This window comes from Microtus ochrogaster, chromosome 1 (assembly GCF_000317375.1).
Source record: "Microtus ochrogaster isolate Prairie Vole_2 chromosome 1, MicOch1.0, whole genome shotgun sequence".
NCBI lineage: Eukaryota > Metazoa > Chordata > Mammalia > Rodentia > Cricetidae > Microtus > Microtus ochrogaster.
In genome coordinates this window covers 39,685,518-39,710,541 of record NC_022009.1, presented here as the reverse complement: position 1 = coordinate 39,710,541, position 25,024 = coordinate 39,685,518, and the positions used below count along the sequence as shown (strand labels likewise).

At 47.0% G+C, this 25,024-nt stretch overlaps 2 protein-coding genes across 2 annotated transcripts; both read right to left on the bottom strand.

Annotated features, from left to right (window-relative positions):
- Nucleotides 1–791: 791 nt before the first annotated feature.
- LOC101992057 (serine protease inhibitor A3F-like) lies at nt 792–8,717 on the bottom strand. Its single transcript, XM_005343510.3, has 5 exons — nt 8,622–8,717; nt 5,932–6,550; nt 3,815–4,088; nt 2,685–2,835; nt 792–1,712 (listed from the first exon to the last, which is right to left on the bottom strand). The coding sequence occupies exons 2-5, from the start codon at nt 6,536–6,538 to the stop codon at nt 1,512–1,514; spliced, it is 1,233 nt and encodes a 410-aa protein (XP_005343567.1). The 5' UTR covers nt 6,539–6,550; nt 8,622–8,717; the 3' UTR covers nt 792–1,511.
- Nucleotides 8,718–14,988: 6,271 nt separating this feature from the next.
- Nucleotides 14,989–19,674, bottom strand: LOC101992527 (serine protease inhibitor A3N-like). Its single transcript, XM_026780935.1, has 4 exons — nt 19,032–19,674; nt 17,392–17,665; nt 16,324–16,474; nt 14,989–15,404 (listed from the first exon to the last, which is right to left on the bottom strand). The coding sequence occupies exons 1-4, from the start codon at nt 19,639–19,641 to the stop codon at nt 15,204–15,206; spliced, it is 1,236 nt and encodes a 411-aa protein (XP_026636736.1). The 5' UTR covers nt 19,642–19,674; the 3' UTR covers nt 14,989–15,203.
- Between the last annotated feature and the right edge of the window lie 5,350 nt (nt 19,675–25,024).

The following is a 25,024-nucleotide window of genomic DNA, read 5'->3' as shown; positions in this document are numbered from 1 at the left end:
CTCTGGGGTTAGGCTGTGATCTCCAAATCAGGAAATTCACAGTGGCTGCCCCTTGGAGACCTTTGCATGAAGTGGGTCACCTTTAGACACTTTGCCCTGAGTTTAGTTTGGATCACAGGTGTCTGAGATCACTACTGTAAACATGCCCCTCCCCGATCCTCGGTATCTGGGTCCTAGACTCAGACCTTCCCCCCCAGTATTAGGTCCCAGCTAACAGACAAAATTAGATGTACTCATCACCAGGCTCCTTAGATACCAGGGCTGAAGCCAAAAGGGATGGAAGGATGCAGCTGACCTACGACAGTGCCCATAAAGTACATGAGGAAGCCACCTCAGGGGCCAGAATGGCTGTTGGACCTATTGGAATTGTTGCGACATGACTGATGTCAATACCTGGGCCCCTTCTTTATTACTCCATGGTTCCAATGGTTTGATACCTTGGTTCTCAATTGGGAACCAATTCTGTGTGTGATCCAAGGCTGTAATTTTCTGTAACTACATGTCTACCTGCTCAATGTCTGTTCTTAAGAGGTTGAGACTCATGTATGTTTCAAACTGAACATCCAATTTTCTCTCTCTGTTCAGGAATCCAGCACTGTTTCAGGAATCACAGAATCTTCATGGACACCAAGCACCCCAACTTAATGAAAAGGTAATAATAATAGCATGTGTTTCAGGTGCCCTACATGTCAGAGTGTGAGTGAAAACCACTACTTCCTTTTGTTGTCACTAGAGACCACACCCTGCCAACAGGAGCTGAGTGAATATTGACCAGCCACCTTCTGTGCAGTTATCCGTTTATTGATCCTTTGTTGCAAGGCCTGCATATACAGTAAGGAATGCGGGGGTATCAAACTGGAATGCGAGGATGATAGTTGCAGACTAAGAAAATGGGTATTCTACTGTAAGTAGGGGTGCTATCAGGAAAGGAGTTTTTCTGACCAACAGCCTTTCAACAGGAGTGAAGCCTGCAACATTGGTCAGATAAGGGCACGGCCAGCATCTGCTGCAAGGGGTGGGTTGCAGAGCCTGGGGACTGGAGGAGGGAAGCACAAGGCAGGAACTTGTCACCAGGTGGTACCCGATGCCGGAATGAGAGTCAGTGCAGCAGGTTCCCTCTCAGTCCTGGGCCTGATCCTCATGGATTGGCCTGTGAGCTTACATGATCCCAGCAAGGCCACGGAAGCTGAAAGCAGATGTGCCTAGAGATTACACTGGGACCGAGCCTGCCTGCCAGTGCCCACACTTGGGTACAGGCACATACAGGGCAGTGAGCAGCAGGAGGACATAAGACAGATTCCACGTTCAGAACATGAGCAGGTGCTCCCAGGAGGCCTGAGGCAGACACTGAAGTCTAAGGCTCCTGTGCATGTGGGAGCCATGGAGTTAGTCACAGTCACTATCCAAGCCAGGTGTACAAAGCCAATCAGAGAATTTTGTCAAAAATGCACACACCCACATGCCTTCTCCCTCCTGGGCACCTGTGCAGAAGGCTCTCACCTTGGAAAGTTCTAGCCACACTTGGGGTTGGATATTTTGGCCAGAAAGAGGATCATCTGAGTATTTGCTTCAGAGACAAACATCAAAAATGGCCTGTTGAAACGCACTGACATAGAAATAATTTTCCTACAGAGTGGGATCAGTTTGAATCCTGTGGCAGCTGCTGCTTCTGTGCCTGTCTCAGCCACGTCCAGCACAGCCTTGTGGACCACCTGTAAGAGAAAGATATCACTTACTGGAGACCAGGAAGGGCAGGAGAGGAGATTCCTGGAGCAAGCATCGACTGCTGGCCTCAGACACTGGTGAGCTTGTTTGTTCCTGCCATGAGCTCTACCCCTGGGGTTTCCAGGTCTCTGTGAGATGAGGCCACCCAGGGTCTTCTTAGTCTGTGAGATTCTCTACTGTCCTCAAACACACCACAAACTGGAGGATGGGGATAGGTAACTCCAACCTTACTCCACTGGCACCAACTCAGGAGACCCAATAGGAACAGCCAGGATGTTGGCAGCCAGTCTAGTTTTCAGCATCCCTCCTGCTCCAGCCTCCTTGGGGCAAACTGCTGCAATGCACATGGCATGGCTTCTCTTTCCCAGACTTCCATGCCCTGCTAGTACATATCAGAGCCCAGGTCTGTGTGTGGGCACTGGAGAGAACACCAAGCATTGCCAGGCTGTGCATCTGGGGATGTAGTGTGAGGTCCTAAGGCACCTCCTCTCCTATTCTCAAGCTTTTCATCTCAACTGCTACTCATCCTTTCTATTTCCTGTGCTGCTATTGTTCTGTGTGCTATTCAGGAAGTTCTGAGCCAGCTCTGAATGAAGAAGCTGAGACTGTGACTGGCATCTGCAGTGGATTGTGGGTGGCACCTGCAGTGGATTGTGGGTGGCACCTGCAGTGGATTGTGGGTAGTACCTGCAATGCAGCACACGGTGGTTACTATGGTGGTATTACCTAAAGCACAGCTCTTTTCCACCCCAGGATCCTGAATCAGATTACGTTCACGGGGTAGTGGAGGGACAGGCTGTATGGTATCCAGGGGGAGTCTATAGGTTTTAATCTGCCTCTCCAAGGCATAAGGGAGTCTCAGTTTTTTCTCATACACACATCATTCCTTCCCCCTACACCTCATCTCCCTATACATATTCTCAAACCTAAGGAGAGCCACCTAGTATTTATTGGTATACCTGAGAGACCCTCAGGTTCTTGGACCCTGTGATCCCAGACAGGTCAGCCTGTGTGGAGAAGACTTCTCTGATGCCCAGCTGTGGAAGGATTTTCTCCAGGCCGTAGTCAGTGGAGATGGAGAACTTGGGCATATAGAGCTCATCGATCATCCTGAGAATGACATAGAGAAACATAAGGGTCACTGGTCCCTGGCCCCACCAGCTTACCTTGTTGCTAATGCATCTCTCCACAGACTGTCCTTTCACGAGAGGGAAGCCGTCTTTCCATCCATGCATAGACTCTTTATTTTGTTTTTCTGAGGCATTAATTAACAGCTAATGCCTGAGAGTGTTTACAGTGGGCAGTTAGTGTGGCTAGGTACCAGCTGTTCTCTTCCCAGGAATGCTTTTCTCCCAGATCCACCAATGCAACCCTTCCCCTATCAGGTGGACTCAGACGTCATCTAATGATCTTCTAGTTAAAGCTGTACCCTCCATTCGAATCCATCTTTGCTTATCCTTAGAAATCCCACTTTTGGTCTCACTGCCTCTCACTTTTTAGTAGTCAAGTCATGATATATTGTATTTTCAATCACCTACTCTCTGCTCTTCAATTCTGAGTTAAGCTTGAGAGGATAAGAAATTTTATTCTTGAGTCTCTGATATCCTCTCAGGGTCTAAAATCACAGCACAGCACATAGTAGGTCTTCAAGTCATCATTGCACACTGGTGAATGAATGAGTGATGAGGGGATGCGATGGCTGCACAGGGCAGAGCTGATTCTCTGAGCTGATTTCATGTCACCCTCTCTCCCCTCTGCCTTTCAATACCCATGCAGGATTTCATGTATTAACAGCAGATTTGAAACAGAAAAATCCATAGCTCCCGCTATAGTTAATCCTCTCTTAAAAGCAACTAAAATGACAGTAAAATTTGCTTCAACTACCCAGTTTGCAGAGGAAACTCAGCTGCTCTCCCCCACCCCTGCTATTAAGTACCACTTCCGTTACATCATTTGGCACTCACCCGTCCCTGCTGACCATTCAACCATTACACAGATATTAGTGAGGTTTTGAGGTATAGAGACACTGGGCCCCCGACCAATTGTCAATTGCAAACTAAGGCCAGCTCTGGGTCCTGCAGGCACTCACCTGGGACTCAGAGAGTCCCTCCACTTCCTCAGGGTCTCTGGCTGCAAGCTGGCTTCTACCTGCTGCATCCTGCCCACATCAGGGAGGATGAACAGGGCGCTAGCATTGCCTGTGTACTTCAGCTCCACCACAGTGCAGGAGAGCTTCTCATCCCGGAGGTAGGGTGTGGTCAGGCGCTCAATTTTCATCATTGGCACCTTCACAGATCTGTCCTTATCCAAGTGAAACTCAGATTCAAATGTGTCATGAGGATCAAAGGGAAACTTCCATTTCCCTAAATGTGGAACAGGCCATTAGAATGTAACAGTAGGGGAGACCCCACCTACACCCCACTTCTGCCAAGCTTGTGAGTCATGAGAACAATCATTCCATCTTCAACACACAGCGTGTACTGTCCCATGGTGGTTTCACTATTTATGTTGAAACACAAGACCTTGGATAATGCAGATCTATGAATGAAAAGGATCCACAAGCTTGGTCTGGAAAGGGAACTCAAAACCAAGTCCTGGCTCCTTCAGGTGCCTGAGAAGCAATCTGGGATCTGAGGGTGTGCGTTCAAGAGAGAAATGAGAGTGAAAGTAGGAAGACTAGGGCCTGGGGAGATTTGGGGATCCCTCTTCCTTAGGAGGATACTGTCTAGGAGACAGTCGCTTGTGGGACATGTTTTCAGAGAAGCAGGAGGTGCCCTTCAACATGAATCACCTAACGGGATGTACAGTCCAAGGCATGTGTGGGCTTAGACTGAAGCTCTACAAACCTGCAGTTTCTCAGGGTCTGATTCCCAGGACCCCATAGTCGGTGGCTAAGACACAGATGTGAGTCCTCATGTCATGCGTGAGCCATGTTCCCCTCCATGAAATCAGATATCTTGCCCAGACTTGCCCCACATCCCAAGCACCTGTCATCATCTGCAACACACCCTAGGGGACTGGTGCATGGAGAGTTTCTTGGGCTCAGGATCCAGCAGTATAAACATACAGCACCACCTCCTCATAGCCAAGCAGCCTTGGAGTTTGGGTCCTGGGCCAGCAGAGGGAGCCACAGCCATTCATCAGGCCATTCCTCTGCTTCCCCTCTCCTCAGAGCACAGCAGCTCTGGGGCCATCCTGTCCTCCTGTCCTCCTTCCTCTTCCATCACGGCCAATGGGTTTTCTGTCTGTATTCTCAGAACCTGTCCTCCATTGCCCTGGACTAGTACAGTTACGCGCCCAGCCTCAAATCCACTCCAGATCTAGTCGCATCACGATTTTCATCAGTCAAGTTCTGTGGGCTGTCACCTCAGTCTCTGCTCTCTACTAGGCAGGGTCTGTGGGTGTGGACTCTGGATGTCCATCCCAAAACCCTTACCCAGGCAATCCCACCTCAGTCTCTCCAAACACTAGCTCCCTAACTCCTGATTCCATGGCTCAGGAGAGTGTCTTGGGCACTGTGGCCCCCCAGGCTGCCAGGCTAATTGTCTTACAAAAACAAATGCCACCAAGGAGCCATACACCAAACATAGAACACTGCATGGCTGGGTTTTCTTCTCACTAATGACCTTGCCCATTTCCTGCCTTTCTATGCTGAGGTCAAGCTTAATGCAGAGAGGATCAGGGTTGAGGTCCTGCATAGGGATGCATGAAGGTTTTTTCACCACCTGTGGGAATGCAATTTCACCCTTAAGATTGGGTTAGCCAGGTTCCTTAGGACATGACCTCCTCAGCCCATCTGTACCCACCTAGAGACAGAGGCTCTCCAGCAGGGAAGGACACCTTCTAAGAAGTATATGAAAAATGTTGGAGCAGACAGAATGAGGGACCTGTCTCTGCAGGGAGATGCTGTGTCTTCTCCCCACTTAGGTCGAGCTGGATATCCCAACTATGCAATTTCCTAGTAATCAGTTTAAGTCAGAGCCAAAATGAGTCACTGAGAGCTTAGGGCTTCTGTGGAGTAAGTACAAGGAACTGCAACCATTATCTAGAATACCCCAGAAGGGAAGTAAGGCCAGTTAGTAAAAAGAAGTTAGGCACCCATTTCTTCTAGGTCATGAGCCCCTCCTTTCCAGTGCTCAGTGTATGGACACAAGGTTCCCAACCAACACCCTCTCTAACAACCCATGAAAGAGTGCCCATCTTCACCTTTAAAGTAGATGTAGTTCACCAGCACCATTAATGCACTCTTATCCAGGCCTGAGATCAGGTCCTTGATCTTCCCCTGGGTCTGATTCCTCACATAGTCATTGATGAGCTTTTTGGCCTCATGAGGCTGCTGGAAGTCGACACTTGAGGCCTCGGCCTGGTACAGTGCCCTTGCCTTCTCCTTGAACTCTGCCAAGATCTGCAGGCGCTTTTCAACAAACATGGCACTGCCCGTGCTGATCTGCACTTGGTCCCCTGGCTGACTGAGCATGAGTAGGAGCTGCCCAAAGCCCTGGTGAATGTCTGCCTCAGGGGTCTCTGTGAGATTGAACTTGAGACCTTCGAGAATCTCTTGCAGAGTTTTGCTACTTGCTCCCAGGGACAGGATGGCCAAAGCAGCTGAGATGCTGAGAGGGGAGAAGACGATGTTTTTATCTGGATTCTTTAAGGCCAGCTCCTTGTAGAGGCTGAAGGAGAAGTCATTGTTGCTGGATGTCAATGATAGATTGTCCACTGGTGTTCTCTTGTTTTGGTTTTCTTGGCCTGCAGCATCCCTTCCCAAAATGTCATCTGGTCTGGAGAGGACATCAGTTGAGATCCCTGCCATTACTCTAGTATCCTGGTTGAAAAGAGAAGGTCCTTTTATCTTAGGTGGCCACATAATTCCCTGACCACCTCCAGGTCCTCCCACCTAGCCTGCAGTGTGTCCCTTTGCTGCGTTTGTGACTGTGCATGTGACGTGCCCTGGCCCCTCAGATGACAGTGCCACACCCTCTGCTCCTTTTCACTACAGGAAGAAGTGCTGTTGCTATAACCAGTGTTCCTAATAGAGAACCAAGACCAAGAGAGATGAGGGAATTGATCAGGGTCACAGGGTAAGCAAGAGAAGACTTAGGGCTGGGCTCAAGGCTTGTGTAATTTGAATGTTACCTCTTCTCTTCTTGGTTGGCTTAAGGGCTCATTAGAAAGCAGGGGACCTCTTCCTTTGCACTTGTGCCCCCTAACTCATCACCAACTTCTAGTCAGGACTCAAAAAGAAATCTTAGACAGAGTGCACCCCCACCTCTAATGGATATATATATAAGAAATCTCAGAGCCCTGGGTTTAACTTAGTGCAAGCATCTGGGAGTGTGGGGGTTAATGGAGGGCAGCACCGGAGTTGTCTGGTGCAGCACCAGAGCCTTGGCCCCCTGAGAACTGGCATCAGAGGATGAGAATGGGGAGGATCTTCAGCCCTGCCAGTATCCAACATGGTGGTTTCTATCTCGCCTTGGAAGGCCTCCTGATGGGACCAAAATTGGATGATGTTTGAATGAGTCTCTGCTACCTGGACCAGATTTCATTTTGAATCTCAGGGTGGGGTATGGTGGCAAGAAATTGGTGGATCTTTCTGGACACCTTGTTGAGTGACCCAGTTTAGAATATTAGTAAAAGTTTATGGCTTTTTATGGTCATTGTGGTTATTTCTAGGGAATGTCCAGAGGACCATCTCCTCCATATACCACTGTAGTGTGGACACAAGCATCATAGAACCTAAAGTTGAAGCCAGGCAATGATGGTGCATGCCCTTAATCCTAGAATTAGGGAGGTAGAGCCTGGCAGATGTCTATGAGTTCATGGCCAGCCTGGGCTACTAGAGCTAGTTCCAGGACATGCTCTAAGACCACAGAGAAACCCTGTCTTGAAAAACAAAAACAAGAAACTACAGTTGAAGGTTTATGATAATGGTAATCACTGTCACACACCTTAGCCCCTGTCTATGTCTCCTAGGACATCAGAGGAGACAGTAGATGGTAGAGGAATGAGAAGGGGAGGTGAAGAATAGAGGGGAAAGGACACAGGGGAAAAGAGGAAGGAGCGAGAGAGTGGAAAGAAGAGGATGCAGGAGGATAGGAGGGGTAGGGATGGGGATCAGATGAGGGGACAGGGGAAGATGGGGGAAGAGAAGAGTAGAAAAATAGAAAAATATAGGAAGAGAACAGAGGGAGCAGGAGGGAAGGTTTTGGAGCTGAGGCACATGTCCCCAGGCCTGTCACATGACTACAGAGGGGCCAGGGACTTTAACTCCCTCTACCCTGTGTCCTGTGTTTACTGTCAGAAGGATGCATCCATATCTCAGGAAAAGCATTCAGTAATATTTTTATCAAAAGTATTTCCACAGCAAACAGGCTAGTCTGTTTGTGTAGTAGACTTGGCTCAGTGGATGAGCTGTAGTCTTTTCCTTATCAGGAAACAGTGGGGCCCTTTTTCTTGGCCATAGGATCTGCGCAGAAAGTAAGATTTCTCATCCCAAGGCTTTTACTGTCTGCTACAAGCTTGTCAGTGATTCCACCTCCATCATGGGGCCTATGTGATTCCACCTCCCTCATGGGGTTTATGTGAATTTTCTGTCTCCCTCTTCTTACCAAGGCAGCACCTGGGGTAGTCAAGGTCTCAAAACTTCCTCCCTGTGGAGGGTGGGAAGGAGCAGGCTCCATTCACCTTCCAGGAGCAGATAGGTTCCTCTTCCATCTTCCATAGATAGGAAGATCCAGACTAAAGAAAAGATTTTTATGCACCCCAGAAATGTTCCCTTTTCCTATTCCAGTGACACAGGTTCGACTCCTTACCCCACTAACCCAAGATCAGGACCATAAAACCTTGAAAAGGCTCCTCCTCTGTTCTCAGAGAGAAAGAATTATGAGTATTACCTGCAGAGCTGAAAGCAGCTACCCGAGTTTGCGACAGCTTGGTCCTGATGATCTGTGTTGTTCTTCCCACTGTAGAGTGATGCCTATTTATGTCCACCAGAGTCTCCTCCCTCTTCTTTGGAAGTGCTGGCCCAGACAAGTCCTCTCTGTGCTCAGTCTGGAATGGACTGATGGGATGATTTGTGGTATTGCGCATTGAGAAGCTCTCCCTAGCAGAACCACTTCCTGAACACAAGCCGAATGTGTTGCTTTCAACTTTCTATTTCTCTAATTGTTTCATAGTCTGTGAGGAACTGGGGAAAAGTAAGAGTTAGCAAGGCAGGGCACAAGCCCTACTTTTCACCAGGTAGGGCTGCAGCTAAGTGTTATGGCAGACTTCTTAAGTAGCTTCAAAAAGAATAGTAATCTATTTCCATGCTCTGTGATTTCTTAATAAAAACTCGTACATCAATAAACAGAGGTCTCAATGCTAACAGGACTCCACCTCCATCTGTGTAACTGTCCTGCCTGGTAGCAATGGGCATAATCTAAATAGATGCTCCCTCTGCCCTCTTTGGCATCAGACTTCTGAAGGGAAGCTGCCTTGTCTGGCACTGAAGGGAAACCCCTGAAAGGATTCTGTGTCTGCAGAGCCTGGATGACTAATCTGAATTCTGGTACTGGAGAGAGATGGAAACATTTCAGAACCTAATTACCTTCTCATGGGTAAGTGCTGCCTCTCTGGAACAGACAAGTTTGCCTCCCTCTGTGTCAGAAGTCAACCCCATGACAATAGACTTCTATTACTTACAGACAAAGAACTTCAATCCAATAGCTAAGATGCCAGCAGATAGCAACTTCCTTCACTCCATAGAGAAGCTCCTCTACCTTGATGCACCTGCCTTTCTTAGGTTCCCACCTCTGCATCTCAAAGTTGTCTTTGTGTGGTCAAGCTATGAAGTGTTTGTGAAATTACTTCAACACTGGATAATGGAATTTGGGTAACCAAAATCAGTGTTCTCAGATCATTTTCACTCTAAATGGCTCCAGAAGAAAGTTTCTTTTAGTCTCTTTAGGATGAGAACTGTGTTTTTTGCAGCAACATTGGGGTGAGAGACTCAGCAGATAGGGTTTAGGTCCAAATCTGCTGTCCCCAGAATGGAGGTGCTGGTCCTAACAGGTAGGATTTTGGATGAGTCAACAGAAGCCTCAAGGCAGGGCTTTGTGTATCAGAGACCTGATCACCCATGATGCATTTCTGTTTACCAGGAGCCACCCTAACCTTCCCACAAATGTCAGCCACCTCTGCAAGGAAACCCAGTCCCCCTTCAAACAGTCATGCTTAATCAGCTCAACGCTCTTGACGCACTGTCACATAAAATCTGTTTCTTCTTCTGCTTCTCTGCTTCTCTCTGCCTCTAATCCCTAGAGAGAGACATAGCTTTTGCAGGTTCATCTTCACGAAATCTTTCTTTGCTCATAGAGTTGTTTGCTTTGACGAATTTACTCTTTCCTGTCTTACGTTTGGTTCAGAAGCCAGGTACAATAAACTGGACCCAATCCAAGGAGACCTATCCACTTCAACTGAACTGAAGTGTTGATTTGGACACCCCTCAGTGGGGATCGCTTTCTTCTGCTGGCTCTTTCCCCAAAATATTCAACTTCAAATTTTAGAGTTGGCCTTTCCAGCTGTTTCTCTCCTCCACTGTGCTGGCTAGATTCATGCCATCTTGACACAAACTATATTCATCTTGCTTCCATCCTCAAACCTCTTTCCCTCCTCACACTTAGAGATCTGGTTAAGCCCCACAACCTTATTTTTTCTGCAATATGGATTGGCAGCACTATAAGATTGACAGATGCTCTCAATGGCCATTAGATGACAAATTTATTATTGACCTTTGAAAATTCTGCCATTTCACAGGCAAGCCCTTTGAGAAACCTTATCTTCCTGCCTTTTTTTGCCTGCATTCTTGTCCCTCTCTCTGTGCCTGATGCCATACTCAACATATTATAAAAGCAATGGCTTCTCCAAAGGCTAATCAGTACCTAGACTGGTCCCTGTGTGGATCCTGATAGTGTCTTTAAACTTCCCTCTCAAGCATCACAAGCCAGGCCTAGATCCTCAGCACTGCTTTCAAGATTCCTGTCTTCCAAGCTCCCACAGAACATCCCACTGAACTTCCAACACTCAGTTGATTTTCTAGCACAAAGTTCCAAAATCCTCTCACAATCCTTCCTAAAACTTAGTAGGTCTGTCACAGCAATATCGACTACACAGGTATCATCTTGTCTTACTTCAGGTTTTCTGTTGCTGGCATGAAACACAATGACCAAAAAGCCATTTCAGCAGAAAATGGTTTATTTGGCTTTTACTTCCACAAGGCTTTCCATCATGGAAAGAAGTTAAGACAGGAACTGAAATAGCAAAAGACCCTGAATCCAGGAGCTAATGCAGAGGCCTTTCAATGTTGCTGCTTTCTGGCTTACTTCTATCGTCCTTGGTTTGCTTTGTTATAGAAACACCATCCCAAAAATGGAATCGTTTACAATGGTCTGAGCCCTCTCCCATCAATAGATAATTAAGAAAAAGCCTTCCAGCCAGACCTTATGGAAGCATGTTCTCTGTAAAGGGTTCCTTCTTGCAGATAACACTAATTGTTTGTCCAGGTAACATGTCAGCTCAAGGGCCATGAACAAAGTGATCACAGTGTCAGAGATGTAGTTACACATGGGTTTGAGAACATAGACCTTGTAATGTCTGCTACTGAGTGCCAGATCTGCCAGCAGCAGAGACCAACACTGAGATCCAGGTAGGGTGTTATTCTCCTGGAATCTAGACAACAATCTGGAGGCAGGGTGGATATATTGGGCCTCTTTCTCTGTGAAATGTTCAAGCCTTTTTTTTTTATTGGAGTAGATAACTATTCTGGTTTTGTATTTGCTTTTCCTAATGCATTGCTTCTGCTAAAACTATCATCCATAGACTCAACTAATGCATCATCCATGGTTATGGTATTTCACACAGTATTGTGTCTGACCTAAGAACTAACATTACACTCAAAATTGCAATAGGGTGCCCCACATCAAGAATTCACTGGCTTTAACATGCTCCCTACCATTCTGAAGCAGCTGTCCTGTTAGAAATACGGAATGGCTTTCTGAAAACACAGTTACATTGCCAATTATTTTCAGCATTCTGGAGGGCTGGGCAGGGTTTCCCAGAAGGTGGTATATGCTTTGAACCATTGTCCAACTCATACTGTGGCTTCTCCTGTAGCCAGGATGCACAAGTTAAGAGGTGAAAAGGTTACGTTTCCACTCATTCTCATCCCCAGTGACATACTATGAAGATATCTGATTATTATCCTTTATCTTACTTTCTGTTGGCCTAGAATCTAGTTCTAGAGATTGCGTTACTCCTGCCAGGAAGCAAAACATTCCACTGAATTGAAAGCTCAGACTTGCCCTAGCTGTTTGTGTTTCTGATGGCTTTTATCCAACAGTTTAATAATGGAATAACTGTGTTGGGTGGAGCAATTGTTCCTGATTACCAAACAGAATTTGATTGCTTGTCCACAACTGTTGGAAGAAAGATTATGTCTGGAGGTCATGTGATCCTTTAGGACATCTCTTTGTGTTACTACATCTTGAGATTAAGATGGGAAACTTCAAGAAACCAATCAGGCAGAATGACAAAGGGCATGAAGGCCTGGATCATGTCTGCAGGAAAGAGTGAAGACCTGGTGAGGTGTTCACTGAGTGTGCAGGGAATACAGAGGGAGTAAAGGAGGACCATAGTTAGCAATGCCAGCAAAGGTGGCTGCAGAAATGAGGGTTATTATTGACGCAGGGGTTTCTGCTCTTTTCTGGTAAAGAATGTATTTGTACAGACATTTGTGTTTTCTTTCTGAATTTATTCATCATATTGTATAACATCAATTAAGAGACATCTGTGGATATAATATTCAAGTTTTAGATAGTAAAACAAGGCTTCTTAAGAAACATGGTCACCTATTATATTAGAAATAGATCTGTCGGGGAACGAAGGAGAGTTATGATTGATGTAATTATGACCTGATTAAATATATAATGCACCTGCAATCATCCGTGTAAGAGTTAAACTTTCTGAGACATAGCTAAGTTTGGTTATAGTATTACCATAGCAGAAATTTACCATAATTTATGGAGATACGAAAGCATTTTAAGTTGAAAAGGTGTGAACTTGTGAAGGGTTTATGGATTAAAGTTAACTTTACTCCATTTGGAATTAACTGAAACCCTAGCAGCTGGGTACAACTATGGCGAAATTTTTCTTAATTAATTTAGAGTGGGAAGAGATACTTTTAATCTGGATCTTTTGGGGTGGGAAGATCCACCTTTAATCTGGGCCACACTTTCTGCGGGCAGCCTATATAAAGGACATGCAGGGATGCTTGCTTCCTTTACCTGCTTCCTCTCGCTCTCACTGGCAAGTCCACTCCTTCACTGGCATCGGAGCTACTTCTTCAAGATTACAGCATGTACTGGATACTAGGTGAGACTTCTAGGCTGTGGAATAAAGAACTACTTGATACCTGACTCTTCCATTGGGAGACAGCTCTGTTTGGACCAATTGGACCTGGGCTTTTAAACCTTTCCAGTAAATTCCCTTTAGGTAGAGATTTGTCTTGTAATATTTGTTCCTATAGTGAATCCTAATAATGACACTTAGTGTTCGGACCCAACTCATGGCAGCATGAGATGTCTCCAGCACCAGGCGCCTTAGATTCCGGGTCTGAACTAGGACGAATGGAGGGATGCAGCTGCGGCATGTCAGTGCTCATGGAGCAAATGGCTATTGACCGGAGGGATTTGATTTTATATAGTAAAATTCTTGGGACACAGCTTCTTCCAATACATGGGTTCCCTTCTTTTCTCCCAATGGCCCCCATGGGTGGTACCTTAGTACTCAATGGGCAAGGGATTCTTGTGTGAGACCCTCGGGCTGCAATTGTCTGCAATCACATGTTCACCTGCTCAGTGTGTGTCTCAGGAGCCTTGAGGCTCAAAGATGTCTCAAATTGACATACAAATTTCCCTCTCTGTGCAGGCCTCCAGGAGTGTTTCAGGGCTGATGAGGTCTCCGTAGACACTTAGCATCGTAACTCAAACGAAAGTTGAATTCCTCTTGTCTTTTATCTAGGCACGAAACCAGCTCCTTTTTTGAGTTGAAATCACCCACTTTCACTCCAGATGTGGCCTCCTGATCCCTGCAGCTGCCCTCAGTGGCAGTCCCCACATTTCCTCGGAGCGTCTTGAGGATCCCATGACAGGAACAGTGATTCACTTCTCCTGCGCTACCATTGTGAGTCCTTTCAGGATTTTCCTAGGTCAGGCTCTTGTCATCTGGTGATGGTTTTTTCTTTCCTAAACACCCAATTATTCCTAGAATACCTCCATTGTTATGTGCACTGCCAAAGCAGTTTTTTGGTCATCTGACCGCCTTCTCATTCCTTCTGACCTCAGCACCGAGGTCACATGATCCTTAGACTCATTTGGGTGTTCTCTGGGAAGCATCCATAGCCTTGGTTCATGTTCCACCTGCTCACCACTATGGTGCTGCCTTGGGCTAAGAATATCAGCTTGGGGAAACTGTTCCTCTTACTAGAGTCATACTGTCTAGCTGTGATGTTATGGGAAAGTGACTAAGCTTCTCTGTGTTGTAGTTTTCTCATCCTAAAAAAGACAGATATTATTATTATTATATATGTCAGAGGTTCATCATGCGAATCACACAATGTGAGTGACAATCTCTCCTACCCTGTTGTCACTGGAGGCCACACTCCTGCCCATAGGAGGTGAGTGAACACTGACTGATCACTTTCCGTGCAGATATATGTTTATTGATCATTTGTTCCAAGTGCTGCATTTTGGGTAAAAAAGGAGGTGGTGTCCATCTGCAGTGTGAGGTTGGTCAGTGGGGAACATAGTAATGGCTCCTCTGCCCTAAGTAGGTACACTAGGGGGAAAGGAGCTGAGCTGACCAACTGACGCCATGCAGCTGCAGGAATGGGTGCTGTAACACAGTGCCAGAGTAGGCAGGGCCAAGAGCCCCTTTTGGGACAGTGGGTGGCAGAGTCTGGAAGAGGGATAGTGTGAGGCAGGAACTGGGCACCAAGTGGTCCCAGATTCTGGAAACAGACTCAGCCAGAAGTTTCCCTGCTCATTCCTGGGGCTGAGGTCTCAATGGATGTCCTACATGCTTGCATGTTCCCATCAAGTCTGTGCAAGCTGAAGGCAGACATAACCACAGCCTAGATAGGGACTGTGACTACCTGCCAGGCTCCATGCTTTGGGTAGAGGTCGATCCAGGAGCAGCAGCAGGGAGGCACCACAAAGACAGAGTTCAGTCTCAGGAGCAGGAGTTAGTGCAGCATGAGAACAGGAACCTGACACGACTGTCCACAGGACCCTGTGTATACAGTCATACAGTTAATCACTGTCCTGTCCAATCCAGGCACAGCCAGCCAATCAGAGCATGGGAGAGCCAACATACACATAGAGATCCAAATACAGACTTAATCCCAGCTCCCAGGAGGAACCCTTACCACTTGGGAAGTTCTAGTTTCCCTTGGGATTTGTGACTTTGGCCATAAAGAGTAAAGTCTGAGTATTTGTGTCAGAGATAATCATCAGGAATGGCCTGTTGAAATTCACTTTCAAAAGATTCATATTTAGAGACGTTGCCACAATCTGGACTCCCGTGGCAGCCGCTGCTTCTGTGCCTGTCTCAGCCACATCCAGCACAGCCTTGTGGACCACCTGTAGGAGAAAGACATCATTCACTGGAGACCCAGGAGGGCAGGAGAGGAGATTCCTGGAGCATCCACTACTGGCCTCTGTTGCTCGTGAACTTGTTCCTATCATGAGCTCTAGTCCTGGTGCCAACCAATCTCTGCTCAGGGTGTGAGATGAGACATGCCCTGGGTCTGCTCAGTCTCTGAGAATCTCTGCTGCTCTCAAACCATCTACACATTAAGGATGGGTGGAGGCACTGCCTGTTCTTACTCCACTTACACAGGAGACTCACAGGGATCAGCCAGGGTGTTAGCAGGCAGCGCAGACTTCAGCATCCTTCCTGCTCCAGGCTTCTTGGGGCATACAATTGGAATATACAGGGCATGGCTTCTATTTCCCAGAGTGCCATGGCCTGCTGCTACCGATATGAGCCTAGTGCTCTGAGTGGGCACCAGAAGGAACACTAGGCATTGCCAGGCTGTGCATCTGTGCAGGTAGTGTGTGATCCTGAGGTTTCTCCTATCCTATCCTTAACCTTTTCATCACAAATGCTATCCATCCCTTGTTATTTCCTCTTCTGCTATTGTTCTGTATGCTAACCAGGAAGTTCTGTGCAGCTCTGAAGTGAAGAAGTTGAGATTGGAAGTAGTTTGCCCTGCAGTTGATTGTGGGTGGCATCCGTACTACTTCACAGGCTAGTGCTAATGGTGGTCTATGGCCAAGCAAAGGTTCTGCCCTGCCCTGGGCTCCTGGGTGAGGTTATCTTCATGGCATAGAGGAGGGACTGTCTGCATGGTATCTCCCGGGCGTATCTGAGTTGTAACCCAGGATGAGGGAATCTCAGAGATGCAGGCTTTCTCTCACATGCGCCATCTCTCACACGCCTGGCCTCACCATCCACATTTAGGCACCAATGACAGTCACCCAGTGTGTCTGAGCTTACCTGAGAGACTCTCAGTTCCCTAGACCCTGTGATCCCAGACAGGTCAGCCTGTGTGGAGAAGACTTCCCTGATGCCCAGCTGTGGAAGGATGTCCTGCAGGCCGTAGTCAGTGGAGATGGCGAACTTGGGCAGAGAGAGCTCGTCGATCCTCCTAAGAATGATAAAGAGAAACATAAGAGTCTCTGAAGTTTGTGTTCCCCTCAATCCACTTTGTACCTTGGGCAGCTCTTCACAGACGGCCCCCTTACCGATGGTAGCCCTCTTTCCATCTGTGTCTACATCACATGATTTTGTTTTCCTATTGCATTAATTGTCCATCACTGCTGAGGAGGCAAAGAGGCTTTGTATCAACTTTTTCTTTACCAAAATGCCTTTCTCCCAGATCAGAAAATTCAGTCCTTTCCCTGGCATGTGAACTCTCACACTTTACTTAATCATCCTCATATTTAAGTTTGCACACCCAATCTGACCCGAACTTCCCTTATCCTTGGATCCTTTCCTTATTAATCTCACTGCGTCTCACCTTTTAACAAGTCACACAATGATCAGTTGTATTTCCATCTCCCCACTCTCTCTTCTTCAATTACAAGATGAGTCCACAGGGTAAGAAATCTTGTGTTTTAGTCTCTGACATATTCTCTGGACTTAACTCAGAACACAGCACATAGTAGATCTTCAAGTCATCATTGCACACTGGTGAATGAATGAGTGATGAGGGGATGCGATGGCTGCACAGGGCAGAGCTGATTCTCAGAGCTGATCTCCTCTCACCCTCACTCCCTCTGCCTTCCCCCACCCATGCAAGATTCCGTGTGATTACAGGTGGTAGACATAGAAGAATCCTCAGCTCCTGTTCTGATTTCGTCTTGTGAACAACAAAAATGATAGAAAACGCTCTCCTTACACTACAGAGCCAGCAGAGGAAAGTACACCTCAGCTCCACTTGTCCCTGCTGACTCTGCACTCATTACACTGAGTGCTAGTGAGACTCTAAGGTACAGGGACACTGGGTCTCAGGCCAACAATAGACTGAGGAGCCAGACCAGCTCTGGGTCTGCAGACATGCACCTGGGCCTCAGAGAGTCCCTCCACTTCCTCAGGGTCTCTGGCTGCAGGCTGGCTTCCACCTGCTGCATCCTGCCTTGGTCAGGGAGGATGAACAGGGTGCTGGCATTGCCTCTGTACTTCAGCTCCACCACAGTGCAGGACAGCTCCTCATCCCGGAAGTAGGGTGTGGTCAGGCGCTTAATTTTCATCATTGGCACCTTCACAGATCTGTCCTTATCCATGTGAAACTCAGATTTGATTGTGTCACGAGGGTCAAAGGTAAACTTCCATTTCCCTAAATGTGGAACAGGCCATTAGAATGTAACAGTAGGGGAGACCCCACCTACACCCCATTTCTGCCTAGCTTCTGAGTCATGAGACCAATCATTCCATCTTCAACACACAGCGTGTACTATTTCTTTGTGGTTTCATTATCTATGTTGAAACACAAGACCTTGGAAGATGCAGATCTATGAATGAAAAGGATCCACAGGCTTGGTTTGGAAAGGGGAACTCAAAACCAAGTCCTGGCTCCTTCAGGTGCCTGAGAAACAATCTGGGATCCGAGGGTGTGCGTGTTAAGAGAGAAATGAGAGTGAAAGTAGGAAGACTAGTGCCTGGGGAGATTTGGGGATCCCTCTTCCTTAGGAGGATGCTGTCTAGAAGGCAGTCACTTGTGGGACATGTTTTCAGAGAAGCAGGACGAGACTGAGTCCTCCCACACTGTGACCTGTCCTCCACTTCCCTGGACTAGTACATTTACACGACCAGCCTCAAATGAACTCCAGATCTAGTCACATCACGATTTTCATCAGTCAAGTTCTGTGGGCTGTCACCTCAGTCTCTGCTCTCTACTAGGCAGGGTCTGTGGGTGTGGACTCTGGATGTTCATCCCAAAACCCTTACCCAGGCAATCCCACCTCAGTCTCTCCAAACACTAGCTCCCTAACTCCTGATTCCATGGCTCAGGAGAGTGTCTTGGGCACTGTGGCCTCCCAGGCTGCCAGGCTAATTGTCTTACAAAAACAAATGCCACCAAGGAGCCATACACCAAACATAGAACACTGCATGGCTGGGTTTTCTTTTCACTAATGACCTTGCCCATTTCCTGCCTTTCTATGCTGAGGTCAAGCTTAATGCAGAGAGGATCAGGGGAGAGGTCCTGCATAGGGATTCACCACCTGTGGGAATGCAATTTCCCCTTAAGATTGGGATAGCCAGGCTCCTTAGGACATGACCTCCTCAGCCCATCTGTACCCACCTAGAGACAGAGGCTCTCCAGCAGGGAAGGACACCTTCTAAGAAATATATTAGAAACGTTGGAGCAGACACATTCAGGGACCCTGTCTCTGCAGGGAGATGCTGTGTCTTCTCCCCACTTAGGTTGAACTCGATATCCCAGCTATGCAATCTCCTAGTCAATCAGTTTAAGTCAGAGCCAAAATGAGTCACTGAGAGCTCAGGGCTTCTGTGGAGTAAGTACAAGGAACTGCAACCATTATCCAGAATGCCCCAGAGGGGAAGTAAGGCCAGTTAGTAAAAAGAAGTTACCAGCCCATGTCTTCTAGGCCTGAGCCCCTACTTTCCAGTGCTCAGTGTATGAACACAGGGTGCCCAACCAACACCCTCTCCAACAACCCATGAAACAGTGCCCATCCTACCTTTAAAGTAGATGTAGTTCACCAGCACCATTAATGTGTCCTTTCCCAGGCCTGAGATCAGTTCCTTTATCTTTCCCCGAGTCTGTTTCCTCACATAATAGTCATTGATGAGCTTTTCGGCCTCACGAGGCTGCTGGAAGTCAGTCGTGGAGGCCTCAGCCTGGTAGAGTGCCCTTGCCTTCTCCTTGAACTCTGCCAGTATCTGCAGGTGCTTTTTAATGAAAATGGCGCTGCCTGTGCTGATCTCCACCTGGTCTCTTGGCTGGTTGATTATGTGGAGGAGGTATCCAAAGCCCCGGTGGATGTCTGCTTCAAGGGTCTCTGTGAGATTGAACTTGAGACCTTTTAGAATCTCTTGCAGAGTGTTGTTGCTTGCTCCCAGGGACAGGACAGCCAAGGCAGCTGAGATGCTGAGTGGGGAGAAGATGATGTTTTTATCACTGTTTTTCAAAGTCAGCTCCTTGTAGAGACAGAAGGCAAAGTCAGTGTTGATGGAGGCCAGTGTTAGACTGTCCACTCGCGTCCCATTGAATTGGTATTCCTGAAGTTCAGTGATACTCTCCAGTGTGCCATATTGTTGGCAGATGATAGCATGGTAGATCCCTACCATCAAGAGCCCCAGAGTTAGAAGGAGGATAATCTTCTTTGTTCTCCAGGCTGAAAAGCAAAACCCCTTTGAGTCTGGGAGGACCAGGTGATACGGTGAGCATCTCCATGTCCTCCCACAGGGCTTCATTGTTTCCTTGCTCTGCTGCCCCTGCTGCCTCCTTAAAGGTGCATGGGAGGTGCTCTGGCCCAGCAGATGGCAGCGCCTTGTCATGTGCTCCCTGTTATCAGCACTGGAGGAAGCGCTGTTGCAGCAGCCAATCTCCCTACAGAGAACCAAGATCCAGAGTTGGGCATGGATATCCCCGTCAAAGAGCAAGCCAGAAGTGCAGCAGGGTGTGGGGGCGGGCATGAACCATGTCTAATTAGAATGGCTTCTTTCATTTTATCTCTGCTGAAGGATTCATTACTAGGCAGGGAAGCCTCTTCCTTTGCACTCCTTCATGCCCCACCTTCCTGTAGAGGGAACTTAGTACCTTTGCAGCAGTAGTTAGCACAGGCCCTAACAGAGCCTCTTGGTGAGTCTGGGAAATCTCAAGGCCCTTGACTGAATCTGGTGCATGAAGCTGGGCCTGTTGAGGAATAATTGAGAGGCAGATCTGGAGAAAACTGGTGTGGTGCCACAGCCTTGGTACCCATGGGAACAGAAAGGTAGAAGGACAAACAGGGAAGGTTCTTTTAGTGCTGCTTGGGAAAACAGGGTGGTTTGTACCTGGGGCTTGGAAGGCCTCCTGGTGGGAAGAAAGATGACACCTGGTTGGGATGACTGTGTGGTATCAAGCAAACGGATGGACCTCACTGTGCAGTGTGGTAGTGAAACAGGTTCCATTTTTTGCAAATGTCTGACTTATTATGGGTATAAAAGGGATAGTTGGATGGAATTTCTAGAGGACTACTCTTCCATATGCCTCTGGAGTGGGGGCCGCAGGCATCCTAAAGGATTACAGTTGCAGACTTGTGATCATGGTAAACACAGGCACCCACCTTTAGCCTCTGTCCCTTTGCTCAGGTGTCCAAAGGTGAAAGTGGACGGTAAATACATGGAAGGGAGAAGAAAAAAAAGGAGAAAAGAAACAGGGGAGTGCTGGAGGAATCACGGAGTGAGAAAATGGAAGCAAAGGGGACAAGGAGATATGAGGAGAGAGGGCCATGAAGGGAGGAGCCAAATGGAAGGTGGAGGGGAGATTAGATCAGAAGAGCACAGAGGGAATTGGAGGGGGCAGAGAAGGGGAGGCTGGAGCTAAGCTGCTTGTCCCCAGGGCTGTTACTCTCCTGCAGAGGAGCTGGGGACCTCAGTTAGTTGGATGCCTTTACTCCATGTTTACTTCCTACGATGCAAGCATTTCTTCTGAGAAGCACTGAATACTATTTTGTGTCAGAATTGTTTCCAGAGGAAAGGGGCTGCTCCATGTGTGCAGCAGGAGGCCTGGCTCAGTGGCTGAGCTACTGCTTTCTCCCTTCCCTAGATGAGGCTGAAGACCCTCTGCTCGGCCATGGGATCTACAAGGGAAGTGGGTTCTTGATGCCCAGGCATCTCCTGTCAACTGTAAGTATGAAGGGGAAGTCACCTCTTCCAGAGGGACTTTCCTGTCTCTCCTTAGCTCCTTCAGCCTTAGGTAAGATAGAAAAGGTCTCAGTACTTCCTCCCTGTGGAGTACAGAAAGGAGCAGGCTCCTTTCACTCTATAGGAGCAAAGTTCATGGCTCTTGCATCTTCCATAAACTTAAAGATCCAGACTAGGGAAAAGATTTATGTATATCTCAGAAATGTCCCTTGATTCCACTTCAGTAACCCAGGAACAACTCATCACTCCTCCTCCAAATCAAGACTGTGGGTCATCACCAGAATCACGCAGTCTTGGGAAGGCACTTTCTTTGTTCCCAGAGGGGAGGAATCCTTGGCATTACCTGATAGCTGGTGCCTACTGTCAGCTTCTTGGATAACTGAGTTCTGATGTTCATCTTTGCTGCATTCTGCTGTATTGTTCTGTATGCTGCACACTGATGCCTATTTATCCCTACCATGGACTGCTCCCTCTTCTTGGGAAATGCTGGCACACACAAGCTGTGTTGTGTGCTCAGACTGGAAATGGGCGGACAGAAGGATTTCTGGTAATGTGCATTTCAGGTTTCTGCTAGCAGAGCCATCTGATGGGAAATTGCCCCAAAGTGTTGTAAACAAGCTTACTGAATATCCAGGGCATATCAGGAGCAATGAGAGTGTGCAAATCCCTGCCCCACTCCTCACCAGGAAGGGCTGTAGCTAACATTTGTTCTGTATTTTTAAGTCACTTTGAAAAGAACACAACTCTGTGTCCATGCTCTCTTATTTCTTTAGGGAAACTCATGCGCTAATAAACACTGGCCTCAATGCTGACAAACCAAACCAGCATCCTGTCTTGTCTGGCATCAATAGACACTCTCTTAACAGAGACTTGCTGTGTCCTCTTTGGCATCAGAATTCTGAAGGGAAGCTGCCTTGTTTGGCAGTGAAGGGAAATCCCTGAAAGAATTTTGTGTCTGCAGAGCCAGGCTGGCTGATCTGAATTTCAGTACTGGAGAGAGATGGGAACATTGCAGGACCAGAGGCTAATTACCTTCTCATGGGCTAAGGGTGTTGGGTCCAGGAGGGTCGTGCAAAGATGGGGACAGAGTACCAAAATCTAATAAACCAGAAGCAAACTTTATTCTAGATTGCAGACTTCAGGAAAAAATAAAATATTAAAATTAAATAAATCTGCATGGGACACAGAGACAGAATGGCCTTTTGAAGACCCAGTTATGGAGCCAATTATGTAACAACAAACAGTTCAGAGTTCTGGAGCACTTCTCTAGAGGGTAATAAATGTTTCAAAACATTGTCCAATATGTAGTATGGTTTCTTCCATAGCCAGGACCCACAGGTCCAGGAGCTAATAGTGGAAAGGCAGGGTTCCACTCACTATTGCCCTAGTGATCTAAATGAAGGTTTTCAAATCCTATTCCTATGACCTAAACTCTGCTGACCCAGAAGTTGTGGTTGTGTAGGAAGAATCATTCCTGCCAGGAGACATAACGAACATTCCACTGAACTGAAAATTCTGACTTTTACCTGACCACTTTGGGGCTCAGATGCCTTTTATCCAACAGTCTAAGAATGGAGGAACAGTATTAGGTGGAGTGATTGGTCCAGATAACCAAGCAGAATTGGATTGTTTCTCCACAGCAGAGGGGAGAGAGATTGTGTGTGGAGTCATGTGATCTTTTAGGAAGTCTCTCTGTGTTACCATGTGATGAGATTAGAGTCATGGGAAACTTACAGGGACCTAATCCAGGCAGGATCACAAAGGGAATGTAGGCATGGGTCACTTCTCCAGTACAGAGCAAAGGCCAGGTGAGGTGCTTGCTGAGTGTGCAAGAAATACAGAGTGGGCTACAAAGGAGCATTGCAAAGGCTATGTGACCAATTCTGGAATGAGAATTATGATTGACACGAGTGTTTTTGCTATCTTTTGGTTTAATATGTATTTATACAGCTGCTTGTGCTTGCTTTCCTCAATTTGTTTATCATGCAATGCAATATCAATTCAGACAATACCAGTGGATATAAAATTCGAGTTAGACATACGAAAAGAATGACTCTCAAGGGACATCACTACCTATTATAAAATTAAGTATGCATTTCTGGTCAGATCAAGGATAGTTATATCATGCTAGGTGTGATTTTGATGTTAAAAATATACTGTATTTTCAATTGTATGTGGGATAGTTAAGCCACATAAGACATATCTAAAACCTGAGTATGGCCTTCAATAAGAAGTTAAATATGCATCAAGGAGACAGGATATCTGTCGATGTGACAAGGGGTGGACTTGGGATGGCTACTATTGATTATCAACTTGATTCCATTTGGAATTAAATAAAAATTAAGCACCAGGCTACATCTGTCAAGAACCATTTCTTAAATAATAGTTTTAAATAGGGAGAGGACATTGGTGCTGGAGCTTTTGAAGTGGACAGATGCACCTTTGATCTGGGCCACACCTTCTGCTGACACCCTATACGAAGAACATGGAAGAAGGAAGCTAGCTCTCTTTGCCTGCTTGATCTCACCCTCCCTATTAGTCCATTCCTTCACTGTCATTAGAGACGACTTCTTCAGGGTTCCCGTCATATACTGAAGATCAGGTGAGACATCCAGACCTGTGGACTGAACAACTATGGCATCCTGGGACCTTCCATTGGTAGACAGCCATTTTTGTACTAATTGGACCACAGCTTTTAAGCCATCCTAATAAATCCTTTTTCTGTTCTTATATTTCTGGAATAACTTTTACTCCTCTGGAGAACCCTAACAATGGAAAATTAATTGTCTATTTGCTTCAGATGGTCAGTGATGAATCAGTGCTTATGGGGACTAAGTCACAAGCCGGGATAATGTAGTTCTATAAGGCCAACGTTCCACTCAGCACAATCATGAGGTTTTCATCAATGAGCCCAGAGGACTCCACTGCAGTGGTGGCTTTTCTGTGAAAGCATCAGTTATCACTGCCCTCTCATGGATAGGATGTGGGTTGCAAACAGGGAGGTGACTCAGGCTTGAGTTATGAAAGGCAGATTCACCTTCCTTTCCTCCACACTGGTTTTGTTCAGTTTTGTTTTAGGATATTGACTCTTGCTGTGTAGGGAAGGGCTATGGTTAAAATGTGAACTGATCTCCAGCGCTCAGGGCTTTGACTTCTTGCCCTCCTGTTGCCGACACTGCTTTGGGAGACCAGTGGTTAACTTTTCATTAAAACTATGAGCTAGAGGGATTTAACTGGCTGAGTTTGACGAAGATTTCCTGGGTCTTTAGATGGGATGTGCTGATCTCCCTTGGAGGCTTAGATTGAATCTTGGCTGGCCACCCTGCCTGTCCTGCCAAGAACTCAAGAGCAGAGACTAACCTTTCTCCATTCAAACTGCTTTAGTCAGGTATAAGACCCAGCAACAAGGAAAAGAAGGAACATACCCAGGCTGTCCTCACTCCTGCCCTCCCTGTCTCAGCCGCGCTAGTGCCCGGATGACAGCTGTGTACAGCCTAGGCTGTGCCAGTTCTTTCCCAGGTCCCTCCAAACCCTTCTGACCTGACCTCTCTCCTTCCCTCTCCCCTTCCTTTTCCATCTTCTTTCCTACTTACCCCTCCTTCTTTCTCTTCTGCTTCTCCTCTTTTCTCTTTATGCCCTCTCAGAAGTTAACCATGAGCCGCACTTTGAGTAGGTCCAAAGAGATTTCCCATCAAAAGCCATGAGAGACCTGGGTGTTAACTCAGTGATAGGGGCTTCTCAGCAAGCACAAGACTCTGGGATCAGTTAATAGCCCCAAGGGAACAAGAAAATAGTCATGAGAGTAAACTTGGACATGGAACCT

Excerpts from the sequence above, each read along its gene's own strand:
- LOC101992057 (XM_005343510.3), bottom strand. The coding sequence starts at position 6,538 with ATGGCAGGGATCTCAACTGATGTCCTCTCCAGACCAGATGACATTTTG. Across the intron at positions 4,089-5,931 it reads GAACTACATCTACTTTAAAG|GGAAATGGAAGTTTCCCTTT; the intron begins GTGAAGATGGGC and ends TTCCACATTTAG. Across the intron at positions 2,836-3,814 it reads AGGGACTCTCTGAGTCCCAG|GATGATCGATGAGCTCTATA; the intron begins GTGAGTGCCTGC and ends TGTCATTCTCAG.
- LOC101992527 (XM_026780935.1), bottom strand. The coding sequence starts at position 19,641 with ATGGTAGGGATCTACCATGCTATCATCTGCCAACAATATGGCACACTG. Across the intron at positions 17,666-19,031 it reads GAACTACATCTACTTTAAAG|GGAAATGGAAGTTTACCTTT; the intron begins GTAGGATGGGCA and ends TTCCACATTTAG. Across the intron at positions 16,475-17,391 it reads AGGGACTCTCTGAGGCCCAG|GAGGATCGACGAGCTCTCTC; the intron begins GTGCATGTCTGC and ends TATCATTCTTAG.